The sequence below is a fragment of the Polypterus senegalus genome, chromosome 10, assembly GCF_016835505.1.
Source record: "Polypterus senegalus isolate Bchr_013 chromosome 10, ASM1683550v1, whole genome shotgun sequence".
NCBI classification, from domain to species: Eukaryota; Metazoa; Chordata; class Cladistia; order Polypteriformes; family Polypteridae; genus Polypterus; species Polypterus senegalus.
The window spans coordinates 171,865,631-171,886,260 of NC_053163.1; the positions used below are offsets into that span (position 1 = coordinate 171,865,631).

Below are 20,630 nucleotides of genomic sequence, written 5' to 3' on the forward strand. Positions count from 1 at the left end.
CAATGTGCAATATCTAGCGTTTGCTGGAGTTTTGTAAAACACATCGTCATTAGACTCTGAAGCAGTGGAACTGTATTTTCTGGAGAGATGAGTCACGCTTTACCATCTGATTTTGGAAGATGCCAGGCGAGCCTAACCTTCTGGACTGCAGAGTGCCTACTGTAAAGGTTCATTGGGGGTGATAATGGGAGGGTTTGGGCTAGGCGTCTTGGTTCTAGTGAAGGGTACTGTTAATGTTTCAGCCTACAAAGACATTATGGACAGGTGTGTGCTTCCAACTTGCGGCAACAGTTAAGAGAGGGCAGCATATCCCTGTGCGCAAAGCCTGATCCATAAAGATATGTAGGAACTCAAGTGGCCTGCATAGAGCCCTCACCTTAACCCTACTGAATACCTTTAGGGAGAATTGCTTCACATCTTCTTCACAACCTCACAAGTGTTCTTTCGGGTGGATTGGCACAAATTCCAACAAACACACTCCAGAATCTTGTGGAAAGGCTTCTCTGAAGAGTGGACACTTTTACAGCCGCAATGATGATGGGCCCAACTCCATATTAATCTCCATGGTTTTGGAATGGGATGTCCAACAATGTCATATGGGTGTTATGGTCAGTTATCTACAAATGTTTGGCCATATAGTGTAGGATGGCTTCCTGTCTTGGGTCAGTTGCTACTCAAATCTCAACACTGCATTTATTAGAAATATAACAAAAGGAAACGTGCATGGATATCACAAAATAAACCCAAAATGCATCTGCCCATCCATTTCCTAAACCTGACTATTCATTATTAAAGTCTACCTTGGCAGCAATGGCTGCAAAGACATCCCAACAAAGTCACACTGGCCAATTAATATCAAATGTACATCTTTGAGATATACGGGACACACCTGAACTAGCCAAAGAAAATTTTTAAAATGCCACGACCAATCCAGGACTCCAGAGAACTGAGGCATTGACCTCTAAAGCGTTGTGCCGTGACGAAAAATATAAAAATGCTGATAAAGCTACAGTGTTTGTGACATTCTCGTGGAAAATCATATGATATGACACCAATGGCTTGTTCATACTAAATACAGAATTTTATGTAGGTGAAGAGTGTGCTAAACATGAAGGAAGTTCACACCTACTGCAATTCAATTCATGAACAGAGACACAACAGTGACTAAGTGTTCCATATCAGCAACGCTTCCAAAACAGCAGGGGAAATTTATAGTCATATATTATGGACCAAAATGGGCCAGAATGAATCAAAATGAGAGCGCCATAACCGAGAAAATAAGCTGAAACGAAACAGGTGCTTAGTGGTGTGATCTTGCTAATACTCATCTTTGCTGTTGTCATACATTTTTTCCTGATATTCTGAGGTCATGGCTTCAAGCAGACATTGTTAATATGGTCTAATCTGCAGACTAATACTTTACATGATATTAAACACTAAGCCCTTATAAGTTAAACATTTATTTGACACATTTTCCTAATTTCTGAACCCACGACTTCTTCTGAAGTGTTTCCCACTTTTCACAGCCTCATCCATTCTCTTCTGTTGTACACTTACTCACCTGATACCTCTTCTTTCTGGTCTTTCTCTTCTCTTCTGTTCAAACACTTCCATCTCCATGACTGCTCTCCTCACATTGTTGACCTTTCTTCTCCTGATATGCCCATACCACTGCATCCTCCTTTCCAGTCTTTTCTTAAAGAGATTTTCCCAACTTTTAACTCCACTCTCTCATTCCTGATGTATCAAGCCGTGTTAGTCCACACATCCATCTCAACATCCCCACATCTGTAGCTTTCACTTTCCTTTCATGCATCCAGGTTTCTGATCCAAATATGAATGTTGGTCTGACCACGGTTTCAAACATTTTACCCTTCATTCTTGCACAGATTCTTCTGCCACATATCACTCCTGACACCTTTTTCTATTTTTTTTTTTAAAAACTGATTTCATTTCATGGTTTACTTCTAAATCAGACTAGAGCTTTGAGAGGCAGATGGAAGAGGGGACAAGTATAATGCAAGGGCAAATCAAAAAGTGAAGGCGATTTGAAAATTACACAGTAACTGCAACGGAGAGAAGCGGACATAACATGTTCACAATGGCTTATGGGTAGTTGCAACACACACAGCATAGCACTCTTCTGTTTGTCTAGCTGAAGCCAAGGCCAAATGAACATGGATGCTCCACTGCAGGATTGCCAACAAATACAAGAAGGTACATAATCTAAAGACAAAACTCTCAGTTTACCACTCTATCAATATCCCCGTCCGTACTGAAGGTCATGAGATGTGGGATATCTTGAGTACAAGCAGCAGAAATTAGGTTTCTTCACTGACCTTCTCACCATGACAGGGTGAAAAGATGAGCAATTTGGGGCTGCCCTGGAGTAAAGTCACTGTTCCTCCAGACTGAGAGAAGCCAGTTGAGGTGGTTTGGACCAATTGTAATGCTGACCCCCAAGGCAGCTCCCTTACAGTAGAGCTGCTCCCGTCACGTCCCACTGAGGCACACCCAGGACACACTGGAGGGATAACCGCTCTTGGCTGGCTTGGGAATGCCTGGGAATTCCACAGAAAGTACTGGAATGAGTAGCTAAGGACAAGGAAATCTTAGCTGACCGGCTTGGCATGCTGCAACCATGACCACCGCCAGGAAAATCAGTTTCCGATAATGACGATGGGACAATAAGAAAGCTGAAAAGTTTTGTAGTTAATATTCTCATTGTGAAAGTGATGCCAGAATAGTTTCATAACCTTTACGTACAGCTTTGCCATTCTGAATTTTGGGGAGTTTAATGGTGGGCTCATAACCAGCATGCACCGACAAGCTCACCTTTCACTGAACATAATTTCTTGGCTTGATAATGACTTCCTAGACAGAGTGTCTGAAGCAGAAGTGCACCTACATGTTTTTGCAGGATTCCAAATTTGTGCCTCTGAAGGTAAAATGCATCGGGAGCAACAGAGGAACCAACCCCATTGAGGAGGTCAATCTATAAAAATAACTTAGAAAATGCAAGTATGGCGTAATATTCAGGTGCGGTCAGGGACTGGTATGAAGGCTGGAGCATTTTTTGTTACTTGAAAGTGTCAGTTTGCATAGTTTTGGTTATTAAATATTTTTGTAACAGTGAGTGATATTAAAAAATAACTAATACAACACAAATACATGTGTTAGAAGACTACAATAAATAAAGTGGATTCAGAAAGTTTTTAGACTCCCTCAATTTTGGCACAATTTTTTGAGCTATAGATTTCATTTTAAATGGATGCATTTGCCATGCTTTGCATTTACTTTTAAATTTACACTCAATAACCCATAAGTGAAAAAACATTTTTTTTTTCAGAAAGGTTAGCATATTTATTAAAACAAACCAAAAAAATAAAACCTCTGAGCATTCAGAGCCTTTGCTGTGGCACTCCAAAAAATGGTCAGGGTATTCTGCTTGCTTTAATTCTCCTTGAGATGTTTCTAGAATGTGACTGGAGCGCACCTGAGGAAAACTGAATTGACTGGACAACATTTGGAAAAGCACACGTGTATTAAGGTCCCATAATTCACAACGCATTATCAGGGCAAAAACCAAGCCATAATCCTATGTCATTGAGGCATAGATCAGGTCAAGGGGATAACACCATTTCTAAAGTCCTAAATGATCCCAGGAACACAATGGAAGAAGTTTGGTAACAACAAGATCTCTCCTGGAGTTCCTGGTCCTGCCAAATTGAGTAAATTGACAAAAAGGGATTTGACCAAGAGCCCAATAGTTAATATCCCCCAAAAACCTATCACAAGGACAACCATCTCAGCAGCACTCCACCAGTCATGTGTTTACAGTACAGGGGTTTGGACAGCAACCACACTTGAGTAAAATGAATTTAAGGGAATCTGAGAACATGGGCAAAAGGATTCTCTGGTCTGACGAGATAAAGCCTGAACTCTTTGGGGTGCACACCAAATACTGGATTTGGCAAACAAACTGTTCTTCACCTGCCTAATACCATCACTACAGTGAATCATGATGGTGGTAGCATCATGCTAAAGGGGTGCTTCTCAGCGGCACTGACAGGAAAACTGGTAGAACTGAGTGAAAAATGAATTTTGTCAAATAAAGAGAGATCCTTAAAGAACACCTGCTCCAGAGTGTGACCTCAGACTGGCTGACGGTTCACCTTTCAGCACAATGATGACCCGAAGCAGGCAATTCATAACACTGGATTGGTTTAAGGCCAAGCATCTCGAGTGTCCTTGTGTGGGCCAGCCAAAGCTCCAAACTTGAAACCCCATAGAACATCTGAAGATGGCAGTTTACAGACACTTTCCATCCATTCTGATAGGGCTTGAGAGGATCTGCCAGGAAGAAAGGGGTAAACTGTCCATATCCAGGGGGCCGTAAAGCTTGTCAAGACTTAATCGAGAGGACTCAAACCTCCAACTGCTGCCATGGCAGCTTCTACAAAGTACTGAATTAGCGGGTCTGAATACTTAGATGAATAAGATTTCCATTTTTAATTTTTTGAAAAAAAATTTAAATCTTCCTGAAGATGCATGTTCACTTTCTCATTATGGATTATTGTTATTGAGTATAGGCAAATATTGCAGATAGGCAAAAAAAAAAAAAGGAGGCAAAAATTGCAGAATCTACAACACAAAGTGTGACAAAAATGAAGGGGTCAAAAACTTTCTGAATCCCCAAAATTTAAGTATGTTTATTCTCTCTAAGAATTATGTCAAATGCATGTACTGTAGATGTAAATATGAACTAGGAAACCCAGTGTACAGTTACATTACTTAAAGAAGACAGCATTATTTTGATAAGTTTTTTTTTTTTTTTTTTGGACATCTCTTAAAATTTCCTTCTAGAAGAAAAAAGGAATACATAAACATATTGAACTGAAATATTAGTATTACTTTTGGTATGTCCATCATAACCTAAATGTAAAGTACAGCCTATTAAAAAATGAAGAAATAAAATACAACTCCAGGCATGCGACCCTTACAGTATTTTGGCCACAAGTACTTTTTAGGAGGCACCCTCCTCAAACTATTTAAACATAAAGACATTTTTAGTGTGTACTATGAGTCAAACAAAGATTTTGTCCTACTCCACATCATGCCAAAATGCAGCACTGTCAATAGGAGAACAAAGCTGCACAAATGTCACCATCATAACTTCCAGGATGACATGGATTGTGCCTAGCAACACAGTGTTCTGAACAAAACTTCAAATAAAATTCTGTATAAGGAAAACTACATTTAATCTGTTCAAAAACATACTTAGAATATTCCAAGATACATGTTTAATTATTAATAGAAAGAAAACTAAAACATACACAACAGGTGTTTAAGTAATTTGAGCGAGTACCTTTTCTGTACGTAAGCTTCACTTTCAGACCTGCAACGTTCTGCCCAGCATCCAGTGAACAGATTAGTCAGTAGCTACAAGTCCCATATTCAGTCACATTTTGTAAGTTTTGGGGTTCAACTTACTGATGCAGTCCACGGTTAGAAGCGCCTTTTTCAGAACAGTCATTCTAAATATACGGTTAAATCTGCAGGTGCTGGCCGTATTAACTTTCGGGGTATCACTAAGCACACTAAACAATTCAGACTACTGTGGCAGGCCCGCTGTCTGAGCCTATAAGAAGCTACCTAATATAGCCCATGTGCACTGTAGTTTGCGGTTATGTTGTCTGTTGGTGCTAAACTGCTCCACCTTGTGTATGGATGTCGAAAGTCAGAATGCACCTGGCAGCAGCCCAATATCCGTAATCGAGGACAACTGACAACTCGCCAGCTCCCTCAGAAACAGAACAAGTATAAAATTGACATGGGGAAATGATTTTTAAGTCTATGATTAACATGTAGCAAGCAATTAATTATTATTAAACCAGCAACAAAAGACAACAGCTAACAATATATATTGAGTGAAGCACAAATTTAGAGTTTTCATATTGTAGTGACTTTTCTGAATACAATGCTTCTAGTATCTGACTTTTACCACACCATTGGCATTAACAAATCAGTCTGGACTGCAGTACAAGAATCAGGGACTACATTCAGACTGATTTCTTTTCTGGCCCAACTTGAGGGCTACCATGTCAATACTGTTTTATCCGGTGTTCAGCCCATAATGCCTTGCAATACCTGTCTGACTCAAACAAGCATCAAAATGTAAGCCTGAGGTAGTAGAATGGGGTGAGAAAATGGCAGCAGCAGCTGCGGAGAGGGCCTTTTTAACACAGCAGGGCACAGTATGTCACTCCACTATTCCTGAACAACTTTGACAATGTACATAAAATTCAGATAGGCTAGATGTTACAGGGTAGGTCGCCAAAATCTCTGTAGTAGACATTTTTACAGAAATCTTATACTTGATTACATTTTTAATTAAATGAAAACAATTGTAGGGGAGAAGACAGGTAACCTGACAAAATGCAAATGGAAAAGGAAAATGGATCTGCCTAACAAACTGGAGCTTTGGCTCTAGCCAACAGGCTCATGAATAATAATAAAAAAAAAAATTCAGCCCACACAGACACACCTCTCATGTGTCATTTGGAAGGGAGACTGAGAAATAGACATAGTTTTCCACTCCCACCACCCATCTGTTTTTTTTTTTTTTTTGCTGAAATTAAGCTATAATAGAAAAATCTACTTGTTTTTGTGCCATGCCTGTAATCTGGATATTTAGGCTTTATACTAATTCCAGGATTTTTAAAGACTATGTGAGTACATGCTCTATAACCCAATGCAACTTCACCCTGACTCAAATTACGAAGCCACCACTTCATGTTCCTATCACATTCAAGGCATGGTAAAAAGGGGTCAAAAGACGTACTGCTCCTCCCAAAATCTTTCCTAAAAATAGAAAGAATCTCAAACACCTGTTGGTGCAACCCAACTTACAAGCCTTCAGGTCTTATATCATCCAGCCTATAAACACATACACACCTATGGAACCCTGTAGGAAGACCCATAGACTGATGGAGGTTGGGGCTGCTGAGGGAAAGTATATGGCTGTGTGGGATAAGGTGGCTGACCCGGTCTAGGTCCACTTGGATATGGTGGCTGGGTAGGGTATGGGCATTGTGGAACTGAAGATGACCCAAAATAACCCCCAGAAAATGTAGGAGGTGGAACACCAGGCCTGTACCCTGGGCCATAAGATGGACCTGTTGGCACAGGAGGCTGCATTAACATAGGAGCAGGTGCTAAAGAACCACCTGGAAAGCAAGTAATGTTTATAGCACCATGTGCAGTGGGGCCTTGAGACATGGTTGCGGAGGGCATATAGCTATATGGCAAGGAACCGCTGTCTGATTGTGGGTATGAAACAGATTGGGATGTAGGTGGAGTAGGAACCACACTTGGTTGTTGAGGTGGTGTTTCTTGCGGTTTTGGTTGCAAGGCTGAAACTTGTGTTTGTTGACTTGGCAGCTTGCTGGGAAAGTTTCTTAAAGCTTCTTGCATCTTCTCTATCCGGACCCGTCGTTGATGAGCCAAAATTCGCTTGGCACTATAGTGTTCAAGAAAGCTGTCCAGAGGAATAGAGCCTTCAAGGAACTGTTCTGCTAATGCCTATAAACAGCACACAAAAAGAAAACCCAGTATCAGAGGCATGGATATGATGCTTAAAACATATTTGCATCATTTCCATATTTCAGTTTGAGAGCTCTAACGTTGTCCTCATTCTTTACATTTTATTCAGAAGAATTACTTACACACAGTTCAAAAACACTTTAGTTTTCATTATCTGACTAATCTTTAGGAGAAAACACCAACAAATGATATATGGTTCCACGTGTCTTGATGTCTAGTTATGCAAGATAATGAGCTTTTTGGGGTTCTCTCCTATTTTTGGCCCTTTAGACCTGAAAAACCCTCATTTTAGACCATTTCTGGAAACATATTTTGAACAAGAAGTTAACCCTTTATGATAAAGAGTAAACCAATAGGTATTTTTTGCAAAGATGATTGGTAGGACTTGAAGTTGTACAAGGCTTCAGGCAAATATACAATAATAATAATGCTACTACGATTTAACTTGAAGGTAAAATTCATTCTCTTGGTCTATGACTGAAATATCACTTTAAAAGTCATGTAATGTGACATGGCCATAGGCAATGCACCACTTTGACAAGACCGAGTGGAACTACCACCGGCTACTTGCCTATTTTAGGTACAGATCTTACCTTCATTGAATGTAGTGAAAGATTCATAAGATTCCTAAAACTGAAATTTTATTTTAAGCAGATATCAAGAGGAAAAAAAAAATTATATACACGCTAAATATGACCTTATTAAACTTTTAACTGAAACTAAAACTAACCACTCTAAATCATGTCAGCTAGTATCTGAAACTCTAAAGTGAAATTTAAAAGAAATTCAAAAATTCATGGTGCCACAGTGGATAAGAATTTTAAGATGGTGTTAGGTTGCTTAAAGCTACAAAAAAAATACAAAAAAAAAAAAACGCATATTGAAAAGGTTACACCTATGTATGCTTAGTAACAGAAGCTAACAGTAACCTGATCCCTCAATAAGGATGTTTGAGACACATAACACCAGCTTTGTTTCAGGATGACTTTGCCTAAATCAACATGCAGCATTTCTAAGGCTATTTACACTAAATATGGGTCAGTATGTAAGGAAGCCTTTATAGAGAGTCTCTGGTTAGGATCAAATTAATAATTTACACTTCTAAACCCAAAAAAACACCCCTGAACCGTGACATTTTTGGAGCCATTGCCATTTTGCTCTCCAGCTTCCCCCACCCTGTCAAATACATTAGACTCTATTCTTTATAATTATTGCCTCACTAGATTTTTAGAAAATATATTGAACACTGTACTAATGTTTAAGTAGTATTAGAATCCAAAACTAAAACAACAAGAAGAGAAAATGCTGGAGAAATTTTCAAACACTAAGTATTTGACAGCTGCAGTTAAACTCCTCTTATGTAAAAGTGGCACTGAGCAAAACTGGAACAGGTTCAGATGTGGGAGATGAAGTATTAATTTCATACATGCCACCTTTCCATCAAACTTTACCTCAGATTCTTCTTCTATCGTGGCACTCTTCGACTGTAATATGGCAAGTAAGGCTTCTGGCTTAAGGGTCTCTGATCTGCTGTCTGTGGACCAAAAAGCAGAAAACACTCACTTTGAGCTACGAAATATTGCACTATTGTAAAAACACACAGACATGACTAAAAACTAACACAATGCCCACGTCATCATCAAAAGAAAAAAAATTTAGTTTTCTTAAAAAAATACCATAAATCACTTTGTATGATTGGCCTTCCATAAGTGATCAATGGAAAGTAGCAGACTGGGATAGATTTGCCATGTTTCCTCAGAGTAAAGCTTGCAACATAAAGTAATACAAAGTAGATTTTGCCAATGCAATTGGAGATGAAAAAAATCACAAACCAAGATCTTCTCGGTGACTCCTGAAGGTGTCCCTTAAATCTGTCAGCTCCAAGTACTTGCGACACAGCTTCTCCCGGCCCTCTAAAAACTGAGGCTTCAACACCAGGTTCTGTTCAGCCAGGCTACGGTTTGTTGCCAAAAGCATTTCTCGCTCCAGCTGTATATTCTGAACCTAGAAAAATGAAAAAATTATGTTATCAAGATAGCATAGAGGCAGAAACACCACCAACAAAGCATGAGAAGTACTACATTTAGTGAAGGAATGCCCCGTCAACTAAAAGTGTTAGCCTTCAAGGGTAACTAAGAAAAGACTGTCATCAGTATGTGAGCTGACAGTGGTTGTGAGCCTTAATCGTTTAACCAGTACTCAATGGAAGTGTACTATAGGGTCTGAGGTTTATAGATGTGCAGGGGACATTATGAACTACATTTGGGAGGCTGAAAGGGATCTTTGTTGTATTTGGTTAGGGAAGTTAATGCATGCAGTTGTAGCTCCAGGAGGTATAAAGACCTGAACAACCTCTGCAATGCACTAAGACACAGTGGAACATGCCTTCTCATTGGGTTGTATTATATATATATATATATATATATATATATATATATATATATATATATATATATATATATATATATATATATATATATATATATATATATATATATATATATATATATATATATATATATATATATATATATATATATATATATGACTGATTTTGTGGTAGCCAAAAGTTAACCGGAGTATGAAAATTTAGCACGGGTACATGAGCCCTGCTGACATAAATGGGCTTGTGATGGACCTGTATTCTATGTTACAACTCATCTCAAAGATACTCAGTGAATTTGACATCTGTTAACTGCATTGAATTGATCATTTTGTTTATGGAAAGACTGCATGATTTTCAAGGCTATAAGACACAGAGCATTATTCTGCTGAAAAGGTCTACTACACTGCTGTCATGTTGGGATGTACCTGGTCAGTTCAGATGTGCATTTGAAGTAGTTCTCAAGTTCACTCTTGGAGATTCCCAATGGCTGCAGGTTTTCATCCCCATCACATTCTTATTTTAATTGTATTCCTATGTTAATTAAGCATGCTTGTTACTTCCCGGATTGTTCCGTTTCAATCCCGAAATCACTAACTGATTAGGACAATTTTTTACTGAATTAAGCAGGAATTTAGAATAATAAGAATTCTTTTTTGCCTTTGAATACTCATTCATTTTGAATTTTTAAGCTGTTATTTACTAATAAGAATTGAATGCATAACGGTAAAATTGCTGCCTTTTAGAAGTCAGAGTTCCCTCCTCTGGTGGCTACTATGTTTGTCATTAATTGTCAGTATTAGTGCAAACTTCAAAGAAATGCAGATTAAAAAGAAAATGACAGAATTAAGAATCAAAACAAATGGCAAAGAATGCAAATATTTTTTAACTTCTTATAAATGTAAATCTAATAAATACCTCAATTATCGTAGCAGCACTGGGTGTAAGGCATAAAGCACACGTACCAACACATCCCTTATTTGCAGGGTTGTATCACACAGCCAAGCAGAAAATAGTGTGCTGCATACAATCCGCTAACAAACAAATTTGAAGGACTAAACACATTTATAAAGCACAAGGAAATTATCCTCAGCCAGCATAACCTTAAAACAGGCATAATGTTTAACTCTTTTTGAGCAGTTTAATGGCATTGGAATGTTCTGCCAAAGGAGAACTCCAGAAGAATACTAGTGCATGTAAGTGTAGATTTTTAAGAAACCGGGGTTATGCCTATACTGAGTTACTCACCTTTAAGCGGTTATGAGTGTGCATGCAAATGCACTGATTAACGATGCTGGTTGGAACAAAAACCTGTAGCCACAAAGACCCCCACATCCCACATGACTGAACTTGAGAACCACGGTCTTATAGAATTCACATCTTGCTCTTATCAGATCAAATGAACGATTTTATATCAGGAAAACACACCTCACTTTATTGAATCACCAAAGCCAACTTCATAACATTAACCCTGCAGCAGGCACTACATTAGTATACTACCTTAGACCTACTTGGGATATAACAAATTGGTAAATATTGTAGAATCAAAAAATATACAATATGCATGATCCTTGCCACCTATACTTTTTTAACATGGATCCTTAAAACACATCATACACAGGGTGGCTAGCAAAGAGGCCTCACAACTCAAGGAAATTGGGGAAATTGACTGGGCCAGGAATGAACCCTTACTTGTGTGTGTGTGTGTGTGTGTGTGTGTGTGTGACAGTTCTAAAACAATTTCATCACGCCATGCAACGTATAACTCATGCATCCATTTCCTGAGCTCAATTCTTTCAGTAAAGGATAGTGGGAAGGCAGCGCTTATTCAGGAAGTGTCAGGCCCACCGCATAAACCAGCCACGGACGCAGTCTATCACAGGAGATACTCACACTAAGCCATTCTTTATTCAACCTAAAACAAATTCAATTCAAAATGAGGAACACAATTTACCGATTACATTATGCTGCGTTTTTGTGTAGGTTGTAATAAGCTCAGCTGTCTATAAAAATAAAGATTCACTGCAAAGCAAAAACACAGACACCCTTCTATGCATATCCAGGGTAGTCCTGGCAGTGATCCTATAATGTCTAAAAGAAGCGCACTTTGGCTAAACTGAATTAAAAAACGGCTAGAAAGAAGGCATGTCAGAAAGAGAAGTTTAAGAAAGATGACATATTTTAAGATTATCAAAGAGCCAGTTTACGTGCATTAAACTGAGATAACATCAGTCAGGTCAAGCTTAGGGAAAAGGGTGTTTTAATTTTTATTGAATTCCACGATTAGCCTTTTTACTATGAATAACAGTTACAATGTCAGTGTCTCAAAGTGCAGGTTAAATTCAAATGATTGACAACATATATAAAAGTTTGCTAATGTAATGTACAGTACTATGATTCCCACCCAAGCAATCAGTAAAACTGGTTAAGTAAGGACCTCAGTGGGGTATTCTCAATGTTCCTGGATCAGATGAAGATTTCTTATCCTTGGATTCAGCTTACCTCAGATGATTCCATTACCATGCTTTCAATCTTGGCCATGTCATTCAGCATTTCGTTGAGCTCTGTCTGGCTCAGGTCAAGAAGTTTATCCATCTTTACCTTCCTGTTAATCAAATGAAAAGAATAAATCAGATAAGAGACAAAGTGGAAGGAAAGCTGGGCTTGGATGCACAGATGTAGATGAAAGGCAACCCAAGATTACTTTGGAAGATGCACACTTTTACAGAAGATGGGGCACTTGCCGTTTATCTCATTCTTTTAGGGAGTTGCATCTGAGAAGGCCTAAATTTTAGCTTCAGCCACATCAAGGTACAGTTACATTAAAACTGAATTTGGATCAAATGCTATCAACTAAAACACAATTACTTGCATACACATACATACACTTCATTACACAACCAAGTGATTTGCACAGGTCACATTTGCACACAGGCGCGATTCACGCACACACACAGGCCGCGCGATTCACGCACACACACACAGGCGTACAAAGTCCGTGTGTGTCTTCTGGAGAAGTGCGCATGCGCGGGGCCACACAGCACGTGTTCAGTCTCTTCCTGTGCATTCCCTGTGCATTGAGAGACACACACACACACACAGGCGCGCGCGAGTCACACACACACACACACACGCACACGCGAGACAAACAGGCGAGAGACAAGACAGACACACACACAGACACAGAGGCGTGCGCTTAAGAGACACACGCGAGAGACACACACAAAGGCGCGCAAGAGAGAGACACACACACAGGCATGCGCATGCATGTTGCAATGTTACTTTTCTTGGTTGTTTATTAAATTATAGATTTTTCAAATGTTCATTTTTTCCCCTGTGCTTAAAACTCATTAAAAAAAGAGTTTTTAGCGAGTGGGTCATAAGGCTATAGAGCAAATTCTTGCAGTTAGTTTTCTCTGTTGTTCAAGGTTTTCTCAGTGTTAGTCAATGTTTTTACATTTAGTTTACTAGTACGCTGTGCTTTCTATTGTATAGTTAACTATACTTGTGCTTAAAAACTTAAATATATATTTACATACAGTTCATACGGTCTGGAACGGATTAGGGTCGTGAACCGAGGTTCCACTGTATTACTGTCAGACAAAATTACAGACATTTTACAGAAATACAAACCAGTATTACTGAGAGAGAAAATTAAAGGCACACAATACAGTGACACATATTACAGCCACATACAAGGTCCCTTGCCATTTAATATACACCGTTCATACAAATGTTTATGCACTACTGTTCTAGCGCCAGTTATTGTAACGGGCTTAATGTCTAGTAAATGGTAAATGGCCTGTATTTGATATAGCGCCTAACTAGAGTTCAAGAACCCCCCTAGGCGCTTTACAACACAACAGTCATTCACCCATTCACACACACATTCATACGCTGGTGATGATAAGCTACTATGTAGCCACAGCTGCCCTGGGGCACACTGACAGAAGTGAGGCTGCCGAACACTGGCGCCACCAATCCTTCCGACCACCACCAGCAGGCAAGGTAGGTTAAGTGTCTTGCCCAAGGACACAACAGCTGCATTCTCATGCCGGGAGCCAGGATCGAACCTGCGACCCTCCGATTGCTGGACCACCCGCTCTACCGACTGAGTACACAATATTTGACCAGAAATTAAATACAATTATATGTGAAATTATTTCCTGTACTTTATGTTATATTCTGTTATTGTATGCTATATTTTCCTTATTTTATTAAGTGTTTATTACATACCAGTAACGGCGCACTGCATGTTACACATGACTTGAGTATTCATAGTTTTCATCCTCTTTCTCGTTACGTTTAGCATTTGTTTGTTCAGAGGTTGATGCACATGCTGGTTCCTGAGCAGCTCTTCTTTTCTCCACTCTAGTGGCCCGCTTCTTCACTTCTTTTGTCGGGATCTTTTCGCGTTAAAACTGATTAAGTTAGGTTTTGTGTTGCAATTACTTAGTACATTTTCTTTAATTTTTCACTTAAGCTGGCACTTAAGTCTTAAGTGTGCCTCAAGAATAATTTAGGGATGAGAACGGCGCCCGTACACATGAGCCGCACAGCCGCCCTGCTAGCCACTGCCAAGAGTTGATTCCACAATAAAATAAAATAAAAATAAAAAGAGGAATAACCTTAGAGGTCAATCATCACCCCGAAAGCGGACCGGACAGTAGACGTCACATAGTATATGTGTACCAAATTTCAGGTCAATAGTTCAAACGGTTTGTGAGCTAAAGGCGATTTCAGATCCTGGATGGACAAACAAACAGCCATGGTAGCATATTATATATAAAGATTTGGTATTGACTTGAGTGGTTACTAACGTAATTTTGTTGTGACAGAACACTCTGATTTGATTTGATCGGGCATGTCTTTGGACTGTGGGTGGAAACTGGAACACCAAGGGGAAACTCACTCTGGAAAAATTACATGCAGGGAACACCTGGAAGGAGAACTTTGGTCTCTTTCCTATGAGGCAGCAGTGCTACCACTGCACCAACATTTCTAACTGATGAAGAACAATGGCGACCCTGCGCTCTGACCTCCAAAGGCCATGCGAAAAGACAATTTCCCCTTAGGGATTAATAAAAGTACATCAAACCAAAAAAAAAAATATAAGAAACTAAAAAGTATGACTGATGAGAGTTGTTCATTCAGTCCATCAAACTCATTCTGTTAAGTTATATCTAAGAAGCCCTAATTTTTTATCCAAACGCTGTCTAAAAGTTGTTTATGTTTCTGCTTCAGCTACATGACTCTGCAGTTTAATCAAGATTTTAACAACCCAAAATGTGAAGTTCTTTTTCGCTTTCATGTAAAAGGAACATACTATTCCTCAGTTGTGGCATATACTCTGTTCATTTGCCTCAGAAGCATGCCTTGTTAAGAGGACCTGTATTTAAAATTAAAACAACGCATCTCCTCTGGAGGTTTAAAATTGGGGCCAACATGACACCAGATCAAAGATGAAACAAATCCTTCCTAATATGTGCACCATAAACCAATCAATGTTACTGCATATTCACAACACAACATTGCACACATATCAGAAAGATGCAGAACCACATTGTTTTATTCTTCATTACTTGTCCACATAGGTAAAAACATTTCACCTCCGAGGGTGAGTTTACTAGCAGGTAGCTTTATAAATGGCAAAGTGGCAATCATACATTAACAGTAGTTCAAGTACTCATTTATTTAGTATTTCTTTGTACGGGAATTTCTATTCTGGCTTTAGAAAAACTAATTCTTACTTTATCTTATGAATATGGCTGGCTATAAAAGAGGCAAAACATTCCAACAAATCATCATTGTTGAATTTTACTTGTATTATTCAGAATGTACAGTATCAGTGAGAAGTAGAAAAATTGCTGTAGCTGTAAACCAGGGGTAACCAACTTCAGTCCTGGAGGGCCCCAGTGGCTGCAGGGTTTTCAGTCTAACCCTTTTCTTAATTTGTGCACTCTTTTGCTGCTAATTAACATTTTCTGAATTAACTTTAATTTACTTTTTTTTTTTAAGATTTGTTACCCTGAATTTCTCTATCATTTCTCTGAACTATGTCCATTCTTTCCTTAAACAGTACCCAAAAAGAAATGAAATGTGAAGTGAGTGAGCCAACATAAGTCCAACTAAGTCAGGGCCTGAAACTCCAACCAATTTTACTCAACCCAGTTGCTAAATTAAGCTGATTCTTGTTGTTAATTAAACCCGTTCTTTAATTCCATGGCTTGTTGCTGCACTCATTGTGCAATAACATACATTTCTGAAACTGTTGATTTTCTCTTTACTAAGAGCACTGAATAAATGTTTTGCGATTCCTGAGACCATCACCTTTCTTTATTTTCAGATAGTGTATGATTGTCAATGTTGGTCATGTTTTGGTTCATTATGTATCTCATTATTGTTTGGCTGCTAATTAAGGAAAAAACAATTAAGGGGTCTTAGTCTTCAAGAGAAACTACTTGGAGTGAAATTAGATTAGAGTTTGAGGCCCTGACCTAATGGGTCTTCTGTTGGCTGACTCGCTTCTCATTTCATTTCTTTTTAAGGAAAGTAATGAAGCAATTCAGAGAAACAATGAAGAAATTCTTAAAAAACAAGTCAAATAAAATGAATTCAAGAGAAGTTAATTAGCAGCAGAAACAGGTCACTCATTAAGAAAAGGGTTAGAATGAAAACCTGCAGCCACTGGTGCCCTCCAGGACCGGAGTTGGGGACCCCTGCTATAGGCTGTAGATTGCCGGTGCCCATGTGAAAAATGTAAAATATTGTATCTGCTAAGAACCAATACATTTACAAGACTGAGTGGGACCTACTGCTTCCTCGGCTGGAAAACTGACAGGAGTCTGGCAACAAGCCCTCAACATCATGACAATTGATGATCCTACAAGCTGGCAAATAGACTGGAAAAAGTGATCAAAGCCAGAAGAACCAAATGGAGAGCTTTCATTACAGTAAATGTGCTTATTGACCTTGTTAGCTGCTGCAGCACATTGCTCAGAGCTGATCCCTCACACCTCCAAGTGAACGTGTGGAGTCTGAAGGTACTCCCTTGCATGCTTCTAGGTAGCTCCATAGCATATCTCACCATAGGCTGCTGTGTATATGAAAACTCCACCCACCCTCGTTGTTAAAAGAAAAAGAACACAAACCCTACACTCGGGAACACAGTGCCAGGAACCAGAGATAAAAAATTATTACTTCCGCTGAAGCGCAGCTGGCATGTTATCTGAAACCAAAACCTTTGCTGCTTTGAGCAGAACATAATTACAACAACATTTTTATTAACCTGGACTACATGCTTGTTATTATGTTCTATTTGACTAAACCTTAAACCAATGAGGAAATCAATTTTATTTACCTTTATAAATACAGTTTCACTTAACATAAAAATTAAAGGTAAATTAATACAATCATGTGAAAAGGGAAGTATACCCCATGAAATAGGATTTATTTTGTAACATATGTGGACATAGCAAAGTAATATTTTCATTTAACAATTATCTTTAGTTAATGGTAATGTAACTGAAAGAAAAAAAAACTATGAAAATATAACTTTGCAAAAACGTACTCAGGGATAAATGAACAAATGTGACATTTCCATCTGTGGAAAAAGTAGGTCCACCCTTGGCTCTGAAAATTGGAATTCCCCTCTCAAGCAGGCATTTCATATAACTGCAACATAGTCTCTGACATCAACTGGAATATAGTTTTTCCCTCTCCTTAATGCAGAATTCTTTTCAGCTATGTGATGTCTTTCAAATATCCACACACCCCTCGTCACCCTTGTAATGCAATTAAATTCTGATCTGAACTTTGACTTGGCCATTCCAGAACCCTTCCATTTTTTTCAGCCATTCCTTGATGGATTTACTGGTATATTTTGTGCCATTGCCATGTTGCATGGTCTACTTTCAGTTGAGCTTTCAATCTTCTGAAAGGCAGTCTCATATTATCCTCAAGCATCCTCTGATACAATGAAGAATTCCTAGTGGATCCTATGGGGATGCACTGCCCAGGCCAAGATGCAGAAGAGCAGTCCTAAACCAAAACATTTCCACCACACTGCTTTACACTTGGTATCAAGTTCTTCTAGTCAAATCTGCCTTTGGTTTTAACAAAGCATGTCTTCCGGTGCTACAGCCAAATAATTCTATTTCTGCCTTGTTTGTCTGAAGGACATTGTTCCAGAAGTCCTGGTATTTACCTAGTTGTTCTTGGGCAAAACTTAAGTCTTTACCTAATTTTCTTTCTGGAGGGGAAAGGATTCCTCCTGGTATACTTCCTATGTACATCTAATTTGTACAGCCTCTTTCCAAGGGTTGACTTTAAAATAAACAGTGGCAAGAGCTATCAGTAGTTCATGTAATGGAATTCTGGGGTTCTTAAAAGACTTCTTTTACTATCTTGCCATTTGCTTTCAAGTTGAATTTGCTGGGGTGTCCTGGTCTGGACAAGTTGGCAGTTATTTGAAATCTCCATTTGTAGATTATCTTCTGTACAGTGTCATTTTTGATTTTCATTTTTTTTTTTATCTTTTTAAATCCCTTCCCAGAATCACTGGCATGTAAATCTTTCTTGCTGAAGGCCTTAGAGAGCTCTTCAGCAACAAAGAGCAAACCAAACTAAACATCTAAGGTTTAGGTAAGTGGACATGTTCTCCAAATGTCCAATCTAATAATAATATTCTAGTCATTTGCACCTGATCTGGTGCACCTGCTTCTAATTTTAGTTTTTTCAAATAGGAGGGTACTTACTTTTTCCACATGCAAAATTTCCATTAATGTTTATTTAAATTATACAATGGACTAAAACATGCAAATATGTAGTGTGGTGTTGATTATAACACCTTTATGTATTGGCAATATTTAAATGAAGATCAAATCTTAATACGTCCACCTATGTAACAAACGAAAAAAACATTTCATGATGTGTACAAATCTTTTCATATTACTGTATATGATAGATAGATAGATAGATAGATAGATAGATAGATAGATAGATAGATAGATAGATAGATAGATAGATACTTTATTAATTCCAAGGGGAAATTAATATGCCACAATTATGAAACAAAAATTGACTTCAAACACATGAAACACGAAAAATTTACCCCAGGTGACAAAGTTCTAACTATCCATCCTGAATTCCCACAACTCTTTTGAGAATTGTACCATTTAACCATTGTCATTAGTCTGTGGTAAACCTTCTGCTATGTACACTTGACCTATAAATTTCAGCTTGAACGTCTCTGTTTCTTTTATTATTATTATCACACACATGATGTCGTCAGGAATAAAAAAAATATAACAAAGGTTGCATATTTTAGTCGTTTTATGTTGATGCCTACAGAAAAAAACTTAACTTCACTGATTGCGTGTTCATCACGTGGCTTCGGTCTGCTGTACCTTCATAAACCAGTTCGGGCTGCTTTGCTAGCTCTGGTTTCACTCTGGACGTGTCGCCTGTTGTCTGTATTCCAAAATGTTGTAGGACAGCACAGGAAAGGGACTGGGTGGAGTGCGCGGCGCTCCTATCATTAGGTTTATTTGTTGTTAACCCAGTTAGATGGAGGAAAAGCGTTCTGTGTGCTGGGGTCCATAGGAACTTTAAGACAGCAACAAAACCGAAGCCACTGCCTTCTTCAGGCATCTACAATCTGTAATATTTCATATCCTTAATTACATTCAATTTACATACTGGTTTCTACTAGACCTGGCAACTTTTCTTCGACATGTTTCTGTTTGAAAAATGGAAACCTGAAACTCAAACCGAATGTCACTTGCTACCTTTAGAAATGTCTTCTCATTCTCAGATTACCGGCCCTCGACTCTCCGCACGATGACATGCCACTACATATTAGTTAGTTAGCATATTTCCCTGTTCCAAAAAAAAAAAATACTAGTAGAACCTGATATAGCGATAAAGTGTCAACTGGGTAGTGGGTGCAAAACCAGTTTATCACAACTAGCGCCCAGAAGCGGAAGCCGAGACGAGATCCAATAGGCGGCCCCGATAATAAGGAACTTGCCCCCAAACACCACTACCCAATCTCCCTTTCTCTTTCATACGGCACTTTAGCTCAGCCCCCAAGGCGCCCGCACACTTTCTTACCTTGTAATGTACAACCCACGCTTGCTGTTTCTATGACTTTGGGGAGATTTTCGCCCCCAAAAATTCCAATTAATCCGCTTTAAAACACCGAGTCATTACACCTCTGTTATTTCAGGACACCCCTGTCTTCCATTGCGTCGCTAAGCGGCACAACCAATGTCATTAAAGGGGGAGTTCATCTATCGTTCATTGTATAAATCACATTTGACTGCCGATTCAGAGAAAGTAGAAAAAGCAAACAATTATGGAATCAACCTTTTCTAAAAGTAATAGTCTTTTATCTCCGAATATGTCTTTCAAATATATCATAATTACCATTAAATCTTGGTATAGTCCAAATGACAAAATGTCTTCCGCAATTTTTCCGAGCCGATCCATTAGTACAAACTTATGGGGATGTCTAAAACACAATACTGACTGGTACTACAAATCGTCAAAATTTCAGGTATAGATCATAATAGTATTTAGAAGATTTAAATAAAGAAAAATTTTAAGCGTTTTGTAATGCAAATTGATATGACGAAAGCTG

General features: G+C 38.6%; 1 protein-coding gene across 1 annotated transcript; it reads right to left on the reverse strand.

The window, feature by feature from the left end:
• Nucleotides 1–4,891: 4,891 nt before the first annotated feature.
• On the reverse strand, nucleotides 4,892–20,255 carry vps37c (VPS37C subunit of ESCRT-I). The gene is made up of 5 exons (XM_039767513.1): nucleotides 20,102–20,255; nucleotides 12,491–12,593; nucleotides 9,438–9,609; nucleotides 9,057–9,139; nucleotides 4,892–7,584 (listed from the first exon to the last, which is right to left on the reverse strand). Exons 2-5 carry the CDS (start codon nucleotides 12,581–12,583, stop codon nucleotides 6,958–6,960), a joined length of 975 nt encoding a protein of 324 aa, XP_039623447.1. The 5' UTR covers nucleotides 12,584–12,593; nucleotides 20,102–20,255; the 3' UTR covers nucleotides 4,892–6,957.
• Between the last annotated feature and the right edge of the window lie 375 nt (nucleotides 20,256–20,630).